Raw genomic sequence first — 20,101 nt, forward strand, 5'->3', positions numbered from 1 at the left:
GATAAAATACAAAATCAGTATACAGGCACTTATACACGTGCCTTATACGCTATATTTTATTATATCGTCTACCATTAATTGAATAGCAATGCTGCAAATGAAATATAAATGGAAAGGGAGGATACTGAATCAAAACTGTTAACAGAAGAATCCAGAAACTCGTTTTTCAGAAAATATGAGAATTATGGATGATATGAAAAGAGAATAAACCTAAACATAAATATAAAATTCAGGAAAGCACTGACGTGAAGTCAGGAACTTTTGTGCGCTCGTCATTTATGAGTCAATTGCATCCTTGGTTCTTTCCTCATTTATTTTTCGATAGGTATTCTTCATTAAGTTCTTATCAATCTGATGAAAGTATCTGACATTTTTTTTCCATCAACAGTTATGAAAAGTAGCGTATTCTTCATATCTTACAGAATTTCAAAACTATGTATTGCTCATAATGTGAGAAATATTATTCCTCGCTTGATAGGCCAATGAAATTGGGCTTTCAAAAAATTGTTTCTTTGGAAATACAAGAAATGCATAAGTATTGTCAACGCGGGCCATTTTGAATTGAATCAGGTAGAATATTTGTATTATTTAAATGTATGCAGTTGTTGAGGATATACTATTCCGTGAGAAGTTTCTTTTACAAATGAAACGTGTTTCATAAAGCAATTTTGAGGTTAGAAAATGGTTTGAAGTGCCCTTCCTCATAAAGTCCCGATATTGGCCTTTAGGGCAAGAAAAAGGATGGTTTTTTGTTTGCGCATGCTTCATGACTACGAAACATAACCTTAGTGTATTGTATCATTCACTTTTACTTCGTACACAGAATACTCTACGATTTTTTTTTCAACAAAATTACCAAATGCAAGCAGTAAATCACTAATTATCAGAATAATCAACCCTAGGAAATTTGGCACATGCGAATAAAAGAAATCATATCTAGAAGACGGTCGAATTATGGTCATGAAACTGGAGCTACCCTCAAACTCCCTATAAGGAGGAGTTTCTTATGAAGCGCTCTTTACCAAAAAGAGCCTTTTCGCATGGATTATGAAACATTGGAATATAAAATAGGATTCCTTTTTTTATTGCTGGTTCGTATTTTGCAGCAAAAAAAAAAAAAATTTTCACGATTCGTCATAGATCTCTGCGATCGAATTCAAGTTTTCTGTCTGAACGACCTTAATGTACCCGGTCCATTAGTCATTAACATGAAATTCTGTTATTTTCTGCTGAACTGTTTATTCTCAATAAATGTGATGTCACTGATCATTTGAAAACGGCGAAATTATTGTTATTTATTTAACATAATCTCTATTAATTAAAAAGGACGTATCAATTGATGATTTGGAATCAAGAAGAAATATCCGTCAAACGATTTATCTATACAGGGTGTTTCCTAAACATGCGGCAAAAATTCAGGGGGTTGTTCCTTGGACTATTTCAAGCATGTTTTGTCCTTGGATGATTTTTGAAAAACCTCTTTGTTTCGAAGATACAGGGCGAACAACATTTTTCATATTTTTAAAATTAATGATAGTTTAAATAAAAATGCGTACCGCACTGTGTTTACTAAGTAGGTACAATTTATTTTTAAATTTGTTAACAACATTCCAATTACTAAAAACGGCCAGTTTTTTGACTAAAAATTGATAAGTGCAGATGGTAAAGGAATACAGATTAAACACGGTTTTCATTTGAATTCGTTTTGTGATGTATTAGCAATTAAGAAATGATCCTGGTGTTTTTGAAAGGTTTCGGCAGTCAATGAGGAGAAGATTGGATGCTTGTATGCTGGCTAGAGGTGGTCATTTTCAACAGTTATTGTAGGTTGAGTTGAATTTTCATGTAATTTTTCATAATAAAATGTTATTATCTGAAATTTTGTTTCCCCTTATCTTCGAAACAAATAGGTTTTTCAAAAATCATCAAAGGACAAAATATTCTTAGAATAGTCCAAGGAACAACCCCCTGAATTTTTGCCGCATGTTTAGGAAACACCCTGTATATAAGATATAAGAAATGCCCTCTTGAAATTCCCCGGTTGACCAAAAAGGTGGTGTATATGGAAAAGTTTCTAGCATAAGAGGACTTTCCTTTTCCTTTCCGAAACCATCAACCTTTCATTCAAACCATTTTTCCGATTCCTTTTCGAAATTTTCGACTTATTCAATTTAAAAAACTCACCCGGTATAGGAAACGGAATGTATTCCACTGCATTAAATCGCAGGATTTCCATCTCAACATCGGTGAAATTCTATTTCGAAGCTAAGCATTTTATCCACTTATTTCCTCCTTCACAACAAAACTGACTGCTGAAATTCCAAAATCCCTATCTACCAAAATATCCCTATTATTCCCCTCCAAATCCAAAAATTCCAATTAGCTCATCCTCTATCCTTATTAAAATCCCAGCTCGATCCTGTTTCAAAGCAGGAATTTTATTCCGAGTGGCTCGAACAAAATCCGACAAGCATCTCAATTCGATCCCTTTTCTATGGAATCTCTTTGGAGGACTCTCATGTTTCAGGAGTTCCACTACGGTCCTTAAACTGGCTACGAGTAGTGCCATCATCTCCGATATCACTTTCTCGTAAATGCCCTCTATTCCGTTCGCAATCCAAAGGGATATTATTGACCTTGGAGTTGGTCCAGAACTGCCTAATAACACTCCACACGGTTATGACGATGAGAATTTAATCTAGGGGGTTGTTGAGGAGGTTGATATCCTGGTGCAGGGTAGAAATATGGACGTCAGCGATCGATGATAAATGACGTTGCCAGATTTTCAAAACCATCCTTAAACACTATTGATTAAAGGATGCTACTATAGTGTTGATGAGTTCCTTAAGGATTCAATTCGTTGAATCTGTTTTTTTGTTTTTTTTTCTATGAAATTGCATACTATTTTATATGACTTGTCCTACATTTGTTGAATGTCAGAAAGGATCAATAAAGTTTATTATTATTATTATTATTATAAATAACACTTCACTCAATAGGGGCTAGTTTCATAATCGAAATTAAAGTCTCCTTTAAAAATGAAACGTGTTTTAAACTCCAATTTCAAGGTTGAAGGAAGCTTTGGAGTGTCATTCATCATAAATAACACAGGGCAACAAAAATAACTGTTTTTTTTGAGCCTGTGATTTTAAATCTGATTCTAACTCTATTTGGGACGCTAAATCTATACATGGAATCCGTTTTTTCTATCAGCTCTACTTTTTTAGATACATCAACTTATCTACCAATGTGGGTTTCATTCAGTATATTTATTTTTAAGAGTTCTAAAATTATTTTATATTCATTAATGTAGGTAGAATGGTTTTATTGTCAGCCTGTAATTGATTAAATTTCAGGTAAATCTATAAATAATAGAACCAATGCCTATCAGGTATCTGAAATGACCCTTTTAATTCCCTAAGTCGGGTAAGTAAGAGAAAAAATCATACTTCCTCCGTTACATATAATGTTGGGTTTAATGAAGCAATTTGTAAAGGCTCTTTATAAGAGTGGGTCATGTTTTGCATATATAGGGGTGAAAACGCATCAGTTGAGCACAAAAAAACTCAAAGCAGGGATATTTGACAGCCCACAAAAAAAAATTAATTAAGGATCCTGACTTCATAAATTCAATGAATCAAGTTGAACGAGAAGCTTGGACATCATTTGTTGCAATTGTAGAAAATTTCCTAGGCAAACATAAACCACAAAACTATGTTGAAATGGTTAACAAGATGCTTAATAGTTTCAAATCCTTAGGGTGCAATATGAGTATTAAAATACACTATTCGCACAGCCGCTTAGAACGTTTTCCAGAAAATTTAGGAGACTTTCAAAGTTATGGAGGACAGCTTACCAAGAAAAATTACTGCTGGGGTGTAAAAATGGACTGTTTGAAAAAACTTTCAAGAATGTCGCGGAAAAAAAGCTTTCGAAGTGTTGAGTGACTATTTGATTTCGTCAATGAATTTTTTGTTCGTAAGTTCAACATAATATTGTTCTTTGTATAACTAAAATGAAAATTTTGTATCTACTTATGTTCACTACACTTAAGGATTTGAGTTAAAATAATGTTACTTATATTTCTTAAAAATTGTATACCTTAAACATTTGAGGTCCTAGGTAGAAAAAAATACGTTATTTCAGGACATCAAATTGATATAGAATTAGCTCAAAAAACCTCGACACCAAAACAGCTGTTCCCCTGTGAATAGACTATATTCTATTGGTATTGATGGACGACACCAAAGGTTCCTTCAACCTTGAAATTGGTTTTTAGAACATGTTCAATCTTGATTGAAAGTAAAATCACTCCTATCACACAAAATTTATTTCACTAAATAATTTGATCATATTCATCTTATGAAGTAAACATGTAAAAGATGAAAGAAATTGTTGTGTTTAATAAATAAATGCGCAAATGGAGTCATTTTAATTTTAATCATTCTAAGAATCCAGTGATGTGGAAAAAAATCGAATTTTAGGGTAGGCACTTTGTCCGCGCCGTCCCTTGTTTTTCCATATGTGAATTTTGTATTCGTCATCGGTATACACTTACCCGTTGTTTTCGGTTTTTTGTTTCATTCTCGTCACAACATTTCAATACTGTCGCTGCCAGTTATCAAGAACTGAACCGAGTTATTCGCAACGTAAATGTGATTGTGTTTCAATCAAATCGCAATTTATTTGTTATATGAAGACACCAGTTTTGAATTGACTATACTTCAAATTGGAGGTGCACGAAAATGACAGATTCCTCCGATCATTTCAAGAAAAACATGATCCAATAACATGGGGCCGCAAACGTTTTGCTTTTGAGATAGACTGTGTTGAAATTTGATTTTTTCTCATAGCATCTCCCACAAGATATTCAACTTGAAGTTGGCTAGATATTCCAATTCAAAGTTTTCATCATGTAATATGCTAATTTTGAATGCAAATCTACAGGGTGACATTTTTCTGGAAGAGTGCCCGCTTCTATCCTCCAGAATTTTTTTTTTGTGAACCACTGGTACTTTAGAAAAATGTAAAAAGAAACTCTGGTCAAGTACTACACTTTTTGGTTTCTTGTAGTTTTGTCGTATCTGCTATCGATCTCGAGAAAACAATTTTAAACAGCTCTCTAGTAATTCTCAGGAAAATCCAAATTATTATAAAGATCCAGTTAGTAAACTGTAACGAATGAATTAATTATAAGTTTTGGTACTCATTTACTCAATATGTAGCGAAGATTGATAAAGATTTCACAAACTGATGTGAGTATCAAAAAAAAGTAGGACTACAAGATACAGCCTGCATCACGAAAACCAAGCATTTGCGGGCCCATGTCCATAGGACTTTTTATTCTTAAAAAAATCCAAAGATTCACTCAATTCCTTCGCTCGATAGATGTCACTTAACGACGGTAATCTTTAACACCCAATTCCCATCAGCAGGAGGGGTAATAAGACACAAAAAACCTGCGAATAAAAACACAACACAAATCAGGAACTAACTGAAAACGACATCCGACCTAAAAACTCCATCCCAGCAGACAACCGGAAGAAGCGGACCAAGTGGAAGAATCCTGCAGTCCACCAAAAACAACCCAAACGAAATTCATTTTAACCTCGGAAGACTCACGTCAATATCGACAGTGTTGCGAGTGGTTTCCGACAGATATCAAGGAGCGGAAACCAACCAAAAAAAAAAAAAATCAAACTATAAATAGAAATGGGGCAAACTTGTCTCGTTTCCTTGCAGCTCCTGAAATAGACTCATCCTCGAGGTCAGAGTTCGAAGTCCTACATCAGGGGATGAGCTGGAGGAGACAGAGGGGGCTGTATTCGGTTGGGGTGAACCACCTGCCTTGATATTTGTGTTGACGTAATAGGGGAGGGGGAAATCTTGATGTGACGACAGTTCGAGCGGGTTTTTGTGGACCTATGATACTGTTTTTAGACGAGGACGCTTGATGAGGATATTAAATGAAGCTGCCTTGATGTATGGGGTTGATACGATCAAGCTGTTCGGTGAACTTGATGGGGATGATGGTCCTTTCAGCAAATGTCAGTTAATTATGAGTTCAATTTATAACTTTGTTCGAATTTCTTCAGGAACTGTTCGGATTTATTGTTCAGATATGACGTTTCAAATTGATTCGTTTCTAGTTCAGGATATGGCATCAGGAGAACTTTTGCTGTCACCCCTGAAAAGAAGATGAAATAGTTTTGCACAATCTAACTATGAAACGGTTTCAATTGAAAAAATCTGAAAAGAAATACCTAGATCAATCGCCAATAGGACAATTCAAATTCAAAAACACAAAAATCTCGATGGTATAGAAGATGCAAAACTAAATTTGATTACCTTAACAGCTGATAAACAAGGATAGCCAAATGGCTTTTGTGGAAATCAAAAAGTATGCTCATATTTCCCAAGTTTTTCGAATGAATATTGCAAAAATGTGTGATGAATCTGTTGAAGACGCTGCTGCAAAATAGTGGTTGATAAATTGGATCAAAAATCAAGGAAAAATACGAAAAAAGTCCATTTGGCTTATTTCTTTGGGGCCACGTGAAAGATATTGTCTATGCCAATACTACACAATCGATTCAATACCTTAAAGATGAAGTTAACGAGAACATACAGTCGCAAATGTGCTAATTGATTATTGAAAATTCCAAAAAAAGTATATGGTAGTGCAACCGTAGACGTGGCGGCCATTTGGCAGATATATTCAATTTAATTCAATTAAATTTATTCATCAATAGGTATAAATATACATCCGACAAAAACTTCAATTGCAGAAATATTGGGCCTAAGCAAGCTTGTATGCTGTCATTATCTGCTTCTACAACTGATGAAAATTCTCTCTAATTATACAAAAAATCAATACATTTGTTGAAAGAGAAACAACAAAAATGTAGATTACCAATTGAAAGGCATAACAAGCCAAAGAAATGCAAAAAAACACAGAAAACAAAAAATTATGCCGATAGGATGGCTTCGAATCTATAAGAATTAACAATTACATAAATTCGGAGATAATATCTGAAAATTTTACTTTTTACATTGGTTTTTGATTTAAGTTCTTGGGAGAGGAGGTTATAAAATTTTTTTCATCAAACTCCAAGGCATTTAGTTATAACATCAAATCATCACAATTGTTTCGTACACTACGTATATTAAAATGTACCAATTCATATCCGATAGACATATCGAATTCAATCTCCTTTCTAGCATCATCAACACTAAAATATTTGTTCTCTATGTCATCAAATTCTGATTCGAAGCAATCTATTATACAACTACAATAGCAAAAGAATAGTAAAAATACAGTAAAAAAAAAATTCCACAATCAAACTCTACAACAATTGTAGGCATTATGTACAGTGAAACTACCCCGATAAGCGTATAAGAACTAAACCTATATAGAAATCACCTACATCATACAACATAATAATACAATTCAATTCAATCATTATCAACTCATTTAAACTAAGGAATCTACGTCCTGTTTATCATTAACTGAAATTACACCTTTTTCAGTTCTAACCTTAATTATACCATCAACAGTCCACACATTCTTGGGAAATTTTGTAATGCATACTTGAATATATCGATTCTTTTTCTGGGACCGTATTCTCGACAAGTGATCTTTCAAAACGTATACGTTCTTTCAGTGCTATGAACACTGAATGAACGTATACGTTTTGAAAGATCACTTGTCGAGAATACGGTCCCTGGTTAGATCTTCTTTCACGAAAACCTTTGATCCCACAAAAAGTTTTCTTGATGAGTAAAATTCACTACGATATGATTCATCTAAAAATTTGACAATAATCGAACGTGTTTTCCTTTCGACTCCTTTTCCTAAACGGTAGCAGGATTTTATAAATCGTGCATCAATGTTTACCATTTTATCTTGACACATGGCTATAAGTTTCTTCTTCAGATCCGAATTATCAGGTTCCGGAATTCCAAAAACAATAACATTGTTTCTTTTACTTTCGTGTTGTAAATGTTCCAAATTAGACTCGGTCTTGTGAAGCCTTGATTTTAGTTCTTCCAAATTTCGATCGGCAGAAGGAAACTCATCATCTTGCAATCGAAAATTCAGCCGTTTAAACTCCTCCTCCATTCTGTCCTTAATCTTGAGCATTATTTTCTCAGTAATGGTATCTAAATAGCAATCCAGTACGGCCACTACTGTCTCTTTAACGATTCCTTTCAATTCTGCTATATTTTCTCTAGTTAAACCCATTTTTGAAGATTTCTATCGATTAGTATTAAAATGCGGAAAACTAGTTATCGGAGCAATTATATTATTCATAGTTAATAGCATACCCCCCTATTTACAATGAAATAAAGATCTATTGATTTGTTTCAAAATATATAATCGTTTTTTAATATCACAATTCAATCTACTATTGGTAAACCCTAAATAATAAAAGCCAGTCTTACGGTCAAAAATAGGGTTGAAATCAAGAAGAATTCAAAATTGTTATCGTTTTTGAAGAAAAAAAGATTGGATAAAAACCAAAGAATTCACTAGATAACAAACTGAACAAATTCTAATGAAAGCTTCTTATGAAAAGTTGCTAGTGGTTGATGGTTGAGCAATTTATCGAAATGTGGTTTTAATTGAAAAAGAATTTTGTCTGCGATTGACAGCAAATATTGGTTTAGCAGACACATATCAATCAGCAAAGTATTACTTTTCCTGTCTAGGCAGTAAAGTTATTATTCTCAATGCGAATAAAAAATACATTTTCTGATAATCAATATTTTTTGCCACCTCTTCCTTATTTCTGGAGGAGTAAGTACTTCTGAGTCGCTATCACCGTCCATAATATACATATGTCCGATATTCAGATATTTCATAAGTTGTGAAACTATAATTATCATGGACATATACGTACATTTATAAAGCAACCAACCATTCCAAAAATTTCGATTTCTGTCAAATTTCTTTTTAATTTATCACTACAGAAAAAATAAAAAGATTGTGGGAATCGTAATAATTTTCAAATACAATATTCTTCCTACATATACCATTATAAACAATCGAAGAAAAAGTTATATGTTCAACTCGGCAGCAAAGTAGATTGACAGCCTTAGCTGAATTCCCATCAGCCACGGCACGGCATTCAATCTACTACTTTGCTGCCTAGGAAAACAAATAACTATTCTACTATTTCAGTTGGCAACAATTATATGTATTGCTGAGGTCTCAAGATCGGATGATTAAGCTGACGATGATGTTCAGGGATCCGGGATTTTGCAATCCAAACCAAAATATTTCTTCGGAGAAAAGTGTTCGATTGATGCTGCTGCCGTTTCTGAAAAGTACATGGTTCTGCAGAAAGAGAAAACACAATATTGAAGTTTTTTTCCGAGTTGTCGAATTGATCTACGCAGCTAGTAGATGAATGCTTTTTTGAAGGATTACCAAACAGAATAACTGAACACCATATATTACCAAATTCATCTTTCTACATGAGCCACTACATTCAGCGCTCATCATCTTTGATAGCCGATACAGGTACTGATATTAGCGTTATAAAATGCCATGGTGAATGGAAATCTAGCTCTGTTGCAGAGATTTATGTTGGAAATTCATTGACAAACAATAAAATGATTACTGAGAAGATTCTTTCAGTTAAATATTCCATAAAGAAAAACCAACCTTCCACTTTTAACGGTTGAAAAGAGTGAATATCAAAACGCCAAATAATGTAATTAATACAATAACATCTTTGTTCAGTATTATTAGCGAAGAAACAATATTGATGTGAATATTAATATTACATAAATTTACCCAAGGGAGTATTCACTCATTTTACTCCTGCTTATAAACGAATGAAATACTCGTATAACTTATTATAAAACTTGGGAATCCTCAGTGCGCTTCGGAAAAAAATCATTTTATTCCATTGGTGTATAATCTTCTTTTATATTTCATTCACTGTTTGATGTTTTATATAAGTTCTCTTAGGCTTTAGTGAGACCTCTAAGAAACTGAAAGCTTGTACGGGTTAGGTGAAACGATTGTGTGTATATGGGTTTCGTTATTGCGTAAGTACGCAATAACAAAACGGCGAAGTCGCCGCATCAGTCAAAGCTCTGTAAATTGTTTACCTTATAGCGTAATGTTGGAACGGTATGTACTTCCGTGATAAAAAAATTTCCCTGGCAGATGGATTCCAAAGAACGTAGAATCAGTTGTTTACAGTCGTTTTTGAGTGTTCATTCCCCATACAGAGCGATAGGTCATTTCGTCACAAAGTCTAAATCTTTCAAATTTTGCGCCGGACATTATCTCGAACGATAAAGTTTAAATTTTTGACTCACTGACGACCAATTCGTATTCGAATTCAATTTTGTTCGTTTAATTGGACGTAAATAAGATAACTCTCTCATTTTTTCCTGGTATTTCCAAAATTACGAATTCGATGCTGTTGCAATTTCGCATTTGGATGTGAAATGAGAATTTCAACGTTCCTGCAGAATTTTATGTTTACACCTGAGAAAAAATAAGAAAAATCTCAAAATATTTCATTGACGACAAATCGGACCGAGTTGGTTGAGGGTTAAATTTCGTTTCCAATTATGTCATCAAAACGAAAATCAAAACAAAAAAAAATTGGAATGTCATGAATACCTTTTGTACAGAAAATGATGAAAATATGTTTTTAGTTCGATTTTCCAGCTCTTTTCGAAATTTCCGTCGCATAGATATAAAGTGATTTTTTTTAAATAACACGTATTTCAATTTTTTTTTGATAAGGACCTGAAATTCTTCAATAGATTTTCCAGTGAAATGGGGGAGGATGAGCTTCATAATAATCATGTTAAATATTTCATTTTACCTGTTTTTAAGAAATCACACTGTATCATATATGTTATTCCAATGAGAATAAACATATCTATCTATCTATCTATCTATCTCTGAAACCAATACATCAAGGAAACATTCAAATCCCTAATCCACATTCAGCTGGAGCTCCTCTAACGGGCTTTGGAATAGAAATGATACAATTTCAAATAATTATAATGGCAATACTGTTATTTTTTGTAATTTTTGATGTCTTTTGTGTTTAGTAGATTGTACCATTTAATCATGAAAAGTTACCCGCTTCCACAAAATTGAGAAATTATTGAATTGTTTCATCAAACAAAATTACTGCTCATTCGAAAATACCGATTGAAATTCAAGAATTAAGAAGAATTCATGGACGATATTATTGAGTTAATCGACTCGCTCACTATTCGTCGGATTGTAGACAAATTTAATAGTGAATTTTCTTCAGTTAATACATTACCAAGTACTTACTTGTACTTGGTACTACATTCAAATTTGTTCACAATACGACGAATAGGGAGTCCATCAATTGAATATCTCCTCCATGAATTATTCTTAAAAATTGAAGAAATAATTTAACCATTTCTAAACAATGTTGAACCATGTATCTTTTGATGATTAAATAACTTAACCTGCCGAACACATGAGATGTGTCAAAAAATAATACTTATACACATTGTTTCCATAACAACCAATTCGAATTGCATCATTTCTACTGGAAAAACCTTTATTCCTTCGGTATCCAGCCACCCTGTGTACTATGTACATGTGAGAGTTTTTATAGTGAGAGTGTACATAAATATTTCCATACAATTACCAAGTCTCCAACTAAAAAAATGTCCAAAAATTTTGTGTGCAGTGTATAAGAAATGGTATAATAAAATTTCTTTGTATATTTTGGAGAATGTTCTGGAATCGCCAATTCCTGCAGTTAACTTTGAATACTCCCATTCACCAAATATAAAAAAAAAGTCATCGAAAGCTGTTCAAGCCTTTCAGTTTATCAAAAAGCTGTCATTCGATTGTATCCGATGGAAGACTATTTTAGAAAAGAAAACATTGAAGAACAGGAATGTATCAATTCGAAAAAAATGAATTGGAACTGTTTAATATTTGATACACCTCTATATAATACAAGATTATATCATTCACGTTAGTTCCATGGATTCAAGACTGATAACCGTAAATATTACTCACTCTCATATAAAGTTCCATTGAAATTCGAACTCTTATCTATTTGGAATAAGTCGCCTTGGAATATGACCTGCTATATGAATAGAATAGCGACGAATTTGAATAATAAGATTCTTATGCAAGCAACAGCTGACCAGAACACGTTAAGTCACATCGTGTTACATGTAAGACACTCCAGAGATCAAAAACATACAACACCTGATCTGCGAAGTGCACCTAACCTCAAAAATTCAGAAACAAAACATTATCGTTCTATTCTACCTTGATATGCTGAAGTCTTCAGATGATTAGAATTCCATTTCCACCACTAGAGGGCACATCCACAATTACTTTCCGATAAGGAACGAATTCAATCAATGTGAGAGGTAGATTTTCAATCGAACACGAACCGTACAGTAAAAAGAAAACAAAACATACACATTTCGTTCGAAGATTGTCAATGCGCTAGCCGTTGTTAAACCTGGTTCATCCTTGTTCCTCACGTGTGAAAATGTAACGCATGCGTTACATGTTGTGGTTTGTTTTCCGTTTGATGAGGTGAAATAATGTACCTACAAAGTTCAATATTTATTTATGTATCAATAAAACAGACATTTGACTGAGGGAATTCGTTGGTACATGAGACATTTTTGGAAATTGCTTCACTTTCAGCTCCATCCTCAAATGAAGTAATTTTTCGCGCGAATATTAACTGCTTTCTATCATCTCAACCTTTTCTTAATAATCACTGCAAAAAATAGCTCGTGCCTTTTATACAGCTTAATGCCCAATGAGAGATTAGCTCCGTTTGACATTTTGGAGCCATCTTACGGATCAATCGCTAACTAACGTTATTCGATATAGGAACCGCTTGAAAATTCGAAATATGCATTAATATTTCATTCAAATCTCGGTCATTGAAGGATATAAGGATTTTACTACGTGAACGAAATAATATTAACATATCTACTTGGAATTTCCGCATAATATAAGGCATAAATAATTCATATATAGGTATTCGTATTCACGAATTTTTCCCGAAAGGGCACCATTCAACTATAAAAGCTGAATTTATGGGACATAAAATTTTCGAGTCACTAGTTATTGTTTCGGACCGAGTGTTGGAGTAACAACGACCACATCAATTTAGATTTAATGGAATTTATTCGTGGAATATTTCAGCGAAAACATTTTTGAACCAACGGAAATAATTTGATTTCAAAAATAAGTAACCCTATTTCAGTAGGTAGGTACTTATATTATACCCATAATATTATTTCTGATGCATGAATAGAATATGAATAGAAAAAGATTCAGAATTTGAGGAAATAGAGAAGATAAATACGTAACGAAACTGAAAATTAATCGACATTAGTTTATTATAACTCTGATGCGAAATATCGATAATTTCAACTGATCGAGCATTATATTCAATATAAAATATAACTGACAAAAAAAACTGCCACACCCAGAAGAAGCTGTTTAAATTTCAAATTTCATTTGGTAAAACATAGATAGTATAGCAAGAAGTAAATGATTGAAATTTGGAGAAAAAAATGAAGGGTATACATTGTTTTTAATAAATTTTTTAACAATGTGTTTGTCCACCGCGATTATTTATACACTCCCCAACACGTCTCGGCATTGATGCAATAAGATCTCTTCTTGAAGGATATACAATCCTAAGCTACCTGTACTTCATGTCTCAGAGCCGACAAAGTCCGTGAGGGCTGGCGCAAATTTTCAAGCCTTCTACCCATGATGTCCCAAACATGCTCTATGGGCGGAAGATCGGGGGATCTGGGCGGCCAAGACAAAAGATTCACATGGGTACGCTTCGAAAAAGTTGAAATTAACTCTGGCAACATGAGGTCGAGCATTATCTTGCTGAAATATTGAATTCTCGAGCCGGTTAAGGTAAGGGAGAACATATGGCATCACTATTTCTTCAAGGTAACGCAGCGCATCAGAAAAAATGACCTGATGCCATTCCACATTCTAATGTTGACGATCTCTGCACCACTCTAATCGTTGCTGGCGATGCTCAACCGTCGGGGGTAACACAAGATGGGGTCGATAATGCTGCAGTCCAAAAGACCTTATCCGGCGGTAAACCGTTCGGAGAGCTACATGATGGCCTTGTTCTCCTAACCACTCATCAGTCAAAGATCAAGTTGTCGCAAATCGGTCTCTAATGGCCATAAGTCTTAGACGTCGATCTTGAACTTCATTTGTGCCCCTGCGACGTCCGGTGCATACTCTTCTTCGATTTTATCAAACCACGCTTGACAACATCTTATAACAGTAGTTGGATTTCGGTTAGCGATTTCTCGAAATGACAACCCGCCTCCCATAGACCAATAATTGGACCTCTTTCAAATTCACTTAGCTGGTGATAAATTCTGCGTACACGTGCTCTAGGCATTTAAACAACAACCAAACATCGACTTTAGATCTCCTCGAACAGCTGGTTTGTTGTAAAATTTAAAAAAACAACATTTGAGTAACAAAAATTGTATACATGAAAAAACCTTCACGATTTTTTTCCAAGTTCAATCATTTACTTCTTGCTATACTATCTATGTTCTATGTATTATCGAACAATAAATGAATAAATAATAAATAAACAGCTCCTTCTGGGTGTTGCATTTTTTTTTTGTCAGTTAGTATATAATAAAGGTATGGTATTGAAAGTTCTACCGGGTTGGATTTTGGATTACTCTCGAAAGGTAGTATTAAGAGCTTTAAAGGCATTCAAAAAGGATAAATGTATTATACGTTTTGGTTTATTATTTATGATAAACCTTTGTAATCATTCTAGGAAAAAAATTATCACCTGAAATTATCACAACTCATATTTTGGACGTGTAGATTCCAAAAATCGAATGAAACAATCCGTCCACAGTCCAAAGTATACTTCCTTGAACTTTCGTACCAAATCGATTGCTATACCGCCTCATTTATACTCATAGCTCGAGAACAAGATCCATGAGTTTTGAAAGGAAAAGAATCAAGGATTAAGGATCAAAAAAATTCATACAAAGGTGTCTTTGGTGAAGTAGGTAGATACTTTCAACTGTGATAAACTCTTGAGATTATTTTGCAATACTGGAAACTTTACGCTATAGAATACAATGAGGAAAGATGTGACGAAATCTCTCTTGTTAATTGAAGTATTAAGTTGTCCAATAAGAGGTTTCTTTTCGAATAACCCTCTATGAGGGCATCTGTGAATTTTAGAGATATCATCTTTTGATATATGGAAATCAAAAATAAGCCAATACTAAAAATAGAACTATACACGCTTCAACAAAATCCTGTAATCATTAAAATTTACTACAAATATGGTAAAAATTTTGCAGTCACAGTTCGCAAAACTAAAGCACTTTTGGGTTATCGTGAAGCACCTTCTTGGCCGGCAATAGTGAAACTGGTTTCACTAGAGTTTGAGCTCTTAGGACAAGTTAGTGATGTGAAAAATCGAAACCGTGTGCGTTGCTCAAGAACAATTGAGATTATTACTGTTTTACCCTGTAATATTCACAAAAACCTAGGTTTGTCGATTTCAGGTCTATCTTCGGAATCAGGCATTTCACAGACGACAAATGGAAGATATTGATCTGGATGACGTTCATTCTCAACAAGACAGCGAAACAATAGCAATTTCGCAAAAAAAGGTTATATGGCCTTAATTTTACGAAAAAGTGATCACAATTGGTTTGTGGTTCAACACCTTTAGATTTTCTTCTTTCGCATGAAAAATAAGGTCTATACGTCAATGCTTCGCACTCTATTTAAGACCTTAAAAATGGAATTCGTGAATTTATCCAGGACATACTATCGCAAATGTGCAAATTGGTCTCAGAAATTTACATGAAAAGGATAGGTGCAGCAAACATAGTTTTGGCTGATATCGTTTGCCATCGTTAAAGGCCTACCTCCCTCTCCCCAATCTACTGACTTGCCAGCACTGAATAATCATGAAACTGAAATCATGTATTGCTACGACGATACGAAATACAATATTTTTAACATGAATACCTACAGCTCGTAAAGTTTTGAAATTTTTTAAATTTATAACGAATAACCCAATGTTCGAATTCCGCCCCTTGATATTAATGACAAAGCTTTTTCCTTGATATTTTTCACCTTATTATTATCGATATAGTTTACCTAAAATCATGTTATTCTTCACTTGCAGTTACAATCTACGACCTAGAAACCTCTGAAAATGCTTACGTAAGTGGTAAACAAAACGTCATATCAAGTCTAAAACCGTCTAGAATCGAGTCTAGAATACATCTAAAAAGCCCTGAATTCTTTAATTATGTAGAGCGCTATTTTATTCAATCACGATCTATCTAATTTTCGAATTCTGTCTATCTGATTCTAGCCGATACGAAAACGCAATAACTCTCAAACATGATATATTCACATAAATATTTAACAATTCTCTCGAAAAAGGGAGGTTTCTATTTGGGAACTGCATTCCATCCATTAGGATACAAGTAGATTAAATTAGTCATGCAGATATGTGTACATATGCCTTGATTGGATTCAGGTTCTGGTTGTACATAAAGTTCATTAAATGTTTATTATATAGATACATACTTCATTTCACGGAAGGGATATCCGTGAAAATTCAATTCTATACCTACCATACGTTATAATTAGCCTTTAAAATACATTATGGTGGAATGTTGCTGATGGTGTATATCCATCAATTTAAATGGATGCTCAGTTTTTCAGAAGAATGGATTGTATTACTTTCTTGCATCAAATAATCTCAGAAATAATTTCACAATTGCAAATTACACACAATGATTCATTATATTATTTTTTGTTGCAAAATACATATCTCATCTCGCACGACAAAATCATACTTCATTACTTTATAGCTTCAAAAACCAATGAATCAATTTGGCGGGATTCTGTCATTTATTCCGAAGGCACAATTTAACTTTTTAAAATCCACATCTTCGAAACTATAATAGCTCAATATAAAAAATATTGTCAAACAGTCAATGTACAATGCATATTCTTCATTGAATGATTTTATATTTATATTTTTTCTAATACTGTGGCAAACCCGTTCATTCTGCCAAACATCGTGCGAGAATATCCCAGTTTCACACAGATTTCATATTTATATTTCATTATTGCATGTTGGTACTCGGAGATCTCCTGTCACGCAGGGGCGGCTTGTCCTATGAAGCAGGTATAACGTATAATATTATTGATTGATTACCTCCAAAAGGGACAGACCATCAACAGCGATTGTTATATAGCATTATTGGGTCGTTTAAAGGATTAACTCGTTAAAAAAACTAATTTTGAAGAATTTGAAGAAAAAAAAGTGCTTTCTCATCAAAACAATGCGTCGTGTCACAAATCAACGAAAACAATGGCAAAATTGCACGAATTGGGCTTCGAATTGCTTGTGCATCCACTATATTTGTCAAATCTGGCCCCCAGCAACTTTTTCCTGTTCTCAGACCTCAAAAGAATGCTCGCTGGAAAGAAATTTTTAGCGCCAATGAAGAAGTAATCGCCGCAACTGAGGGCTATTTTGAAGCGAACGACAAATCGAATACAAAGTTGAAAGATCGCTATAATCGCTGTATCGCCCTTGAAGGCAACTATGATGAATAATAAAATCGAATTTTGACAAAAAAATGTGTTTTACTATGGTAGACCGGGGGCTTTTCAATTGGTATATTATCAATGCCTATGCACTTGTATTTTAAATAACTACTCTCAAATTTTCTATTTAGCTTCAATGTCAACTCCAAATATGTAAATGTACAAATATAAGCTACATGGTAACCAATTTTTGTAGCAAATTGAATTCAAATATCAATTTTATATCCGAAAGAAGCTTTCCTGAAGGTAAAATATGAGAATTATTTATTTTCCTTGAACGTTTCCAAATGTTCATTGATATTATAAAAAAAGTTCAAAATCAGCTCTTCTGCAATAATATGTGTATTAAAATTGATAAGAAACCGTTTTTTCATCAGTTTCGCTGGAGAATACGAATCCTAAAGTTTCAAAACAAAAAAATCGAAAAATGAACACCTGATAGAAAATATGCGAATGACAAAGAATCCATTGCTTCAAACTATGCTAGATGATTCCAAAAGTATTGAAAAAATACTAAATTTTGCCATCTTCACTTGACCAAATTGAATTCCCAATGAAGGAAAAGATCAATGAAGCAGGCGCTCAGTTGATCTTTTCCTTCTTACTTAATGTTGAGTTCAATGAATTCCGGAACAATTTGGGCGACATGGTCCAAATCGTTGTTATTATTACTGTAATTACTCATAATGTAGGTTATTATATTTTTTATACTAGATAACCTTGATGAAGGCAGATATTTCTTTTCCGTACAGAAATATTTCATCACAGTTTTGTTTTCGAACTTAAGTAGGTATAGAAGGAATATGTCTTAACTCAAAACCAAAAATCTTTCACATGATTGAACTCACGTTTAAAGATAACCAATTCGTAAGTAAGGAATCATGAATGAATCGAAAAAAAATTGAAACGTTAATACAATTATGTTTTTTTTTTTGAACTCACCAATCCGCAAAGGAGGCAGATTCTTCGCCGATTTTCTCGTCAATCCCAACATTTTCACTAAATTCCACTCACACACCACAATCACAATAAATCAAAAAAATATCATATTTCAAACTAAGCCTTAAAACGAGTACTGCTGTTAGTAAGATACGGCGTCAACTAATTCATCTATACAACAAACGAACATAGCAATCTTTGCGTTTAGCAATCGTCCAGTTCATCTCATTTTCAACCGTCATGAGAGAACAACACTACGTCACCGTGTCTTCATTAAAATTGGAAGGCTATTGGATAAGTTTACACAAAATTTGATTTCCAACACGTTTTATCCATTCAACTAGCATATACAAAACAACTTTACGACTGAAAACGTTTTCTATTGTTCTAAAATCGGATCATCCGAGTGGTGTCGAGGAAAACCACATTTCGATCCAAACTGTACCAATTGATTGACTGGAATTGCTAGCGATAAAACCAAAATTTGCGTAAGCGACTCGACCGCTCGACTCAGGATTTTCACTGTTGGTTCCAATCGAACTGATGGATGAAACTTTCAAACTATTTCAACGTTGATGTGTGGCTGCATTATTGGCAGCTGTTTGATGGATAGTAAACGAAATTTGCCGTTGTTTACACGTTCCTGGTGGCCTAATTTGGATCAACTGTAATTTATTCAATATCCATTATAATATGCGGCTGGATATGGGAAACAAATAGTGGTAGATTGATCCACTAAAATCGTAGATTGCTGGATAGATATATTCCATTTATCTTTCGATTGGACGATAATTTGTGTATCGCAAATTATCTAAATGAATCGTGGTTTACAAACATCGCGGTAATCTCTGGTGTAGGCGTATCGCTTTCATCTTCAACTAACTTTCGAAATATTTGATAGAATACACATGGTTTTTATTTATTTTAATATGTATTTCTTAAGTCAATCTATATGATTTTTGATCGATCGACCCCTGAACAGATTGCTCTAGTATTTCGTCACGATGTTTGTAATTTTAAAATTATCTGTCGAGAATTGTTTCAAATATCCTCAAGCTCGATTCTGTCCGTCCGGCCGTGAAGAAGATAACTCTGGAACGGAAAGACCTAGAAATTCCGTGGTATGGAAATATCTTTCTGTAAATATTGCCGTTTGAAATTTTGTTTTTTCTATTAGGTACATATTAGGAAAGAAGTTTTGCGTTTAGATGTTGAAATACAATTTGAAGCTCCATGCAAAATTTCACGTGGATCGCAGAACTAGAAAAAAATCAAGAAGAATATTAAAAAACTAATATACTAATTGACAAAGAAACTGCAATACCCAGAAGGAGCTACCATAACGCCTACTGTCCGGTGTACATGACGTTCAACATTTTACTGAGGTTCACGTCTTTCTCCCCGACGTCGTCTAACCCTTCTTCGGCCATCATGTGCACCCAAGGAGACTCGAGATTCATAAGAAAAGACGGCCGATGCTATTTCACATTCCAATGTTGG

The 20,101-nt window shown here is 33.8% G+C and overlaps 1 protein-coding gene across 2 annotated transcripts in view; it reads right to left on the minus strand.

The window, feature by feature from the left end:
- The window catches only part of LOC123682920 (dual 3',5'-cyclic-AMP and -GMP phosphodiesterase 11), a 300,891-nt gene extending 281,810 nt beyond the window's left edge, over positions 1-19,081 (minus strand). The window contains exon 1 of one of the 2 annotated variants that reach the window (XM_045621747.1): positions 18,605-19,081. In XM_045621747.1, coding sequence (XP_045477703.1) covers positions 18,605-18,656 — 52 coding nt within the window. In that variant the 5' untranslated portion in view covers positions 18,657-19,081. Of the gene's footprint in view, positions 1-12,301; positions 12,487-18,604 lie in introns of those variants that run through there. The other variant, XM_045621749.1, reaches the window with a different exon arrangement.
- Positions 19,082-20,101: the final 1,020 nt, after the last annotated feature.

The sequence above is a fragment of the Harmonia axyridis genome, chromosome 6 (assembly GCF_914767665.1).
Source record: "Harmonia axyridis chromosome 6, icHarAxyr1.1, whole genome shotgun sequence".
Lineage (NCBI taxonomy): Eukaryota > Metazoa > Arthropoda > Insecta > Coleoptera > Coccinellidae > Harmonia > Harmonia axyridis.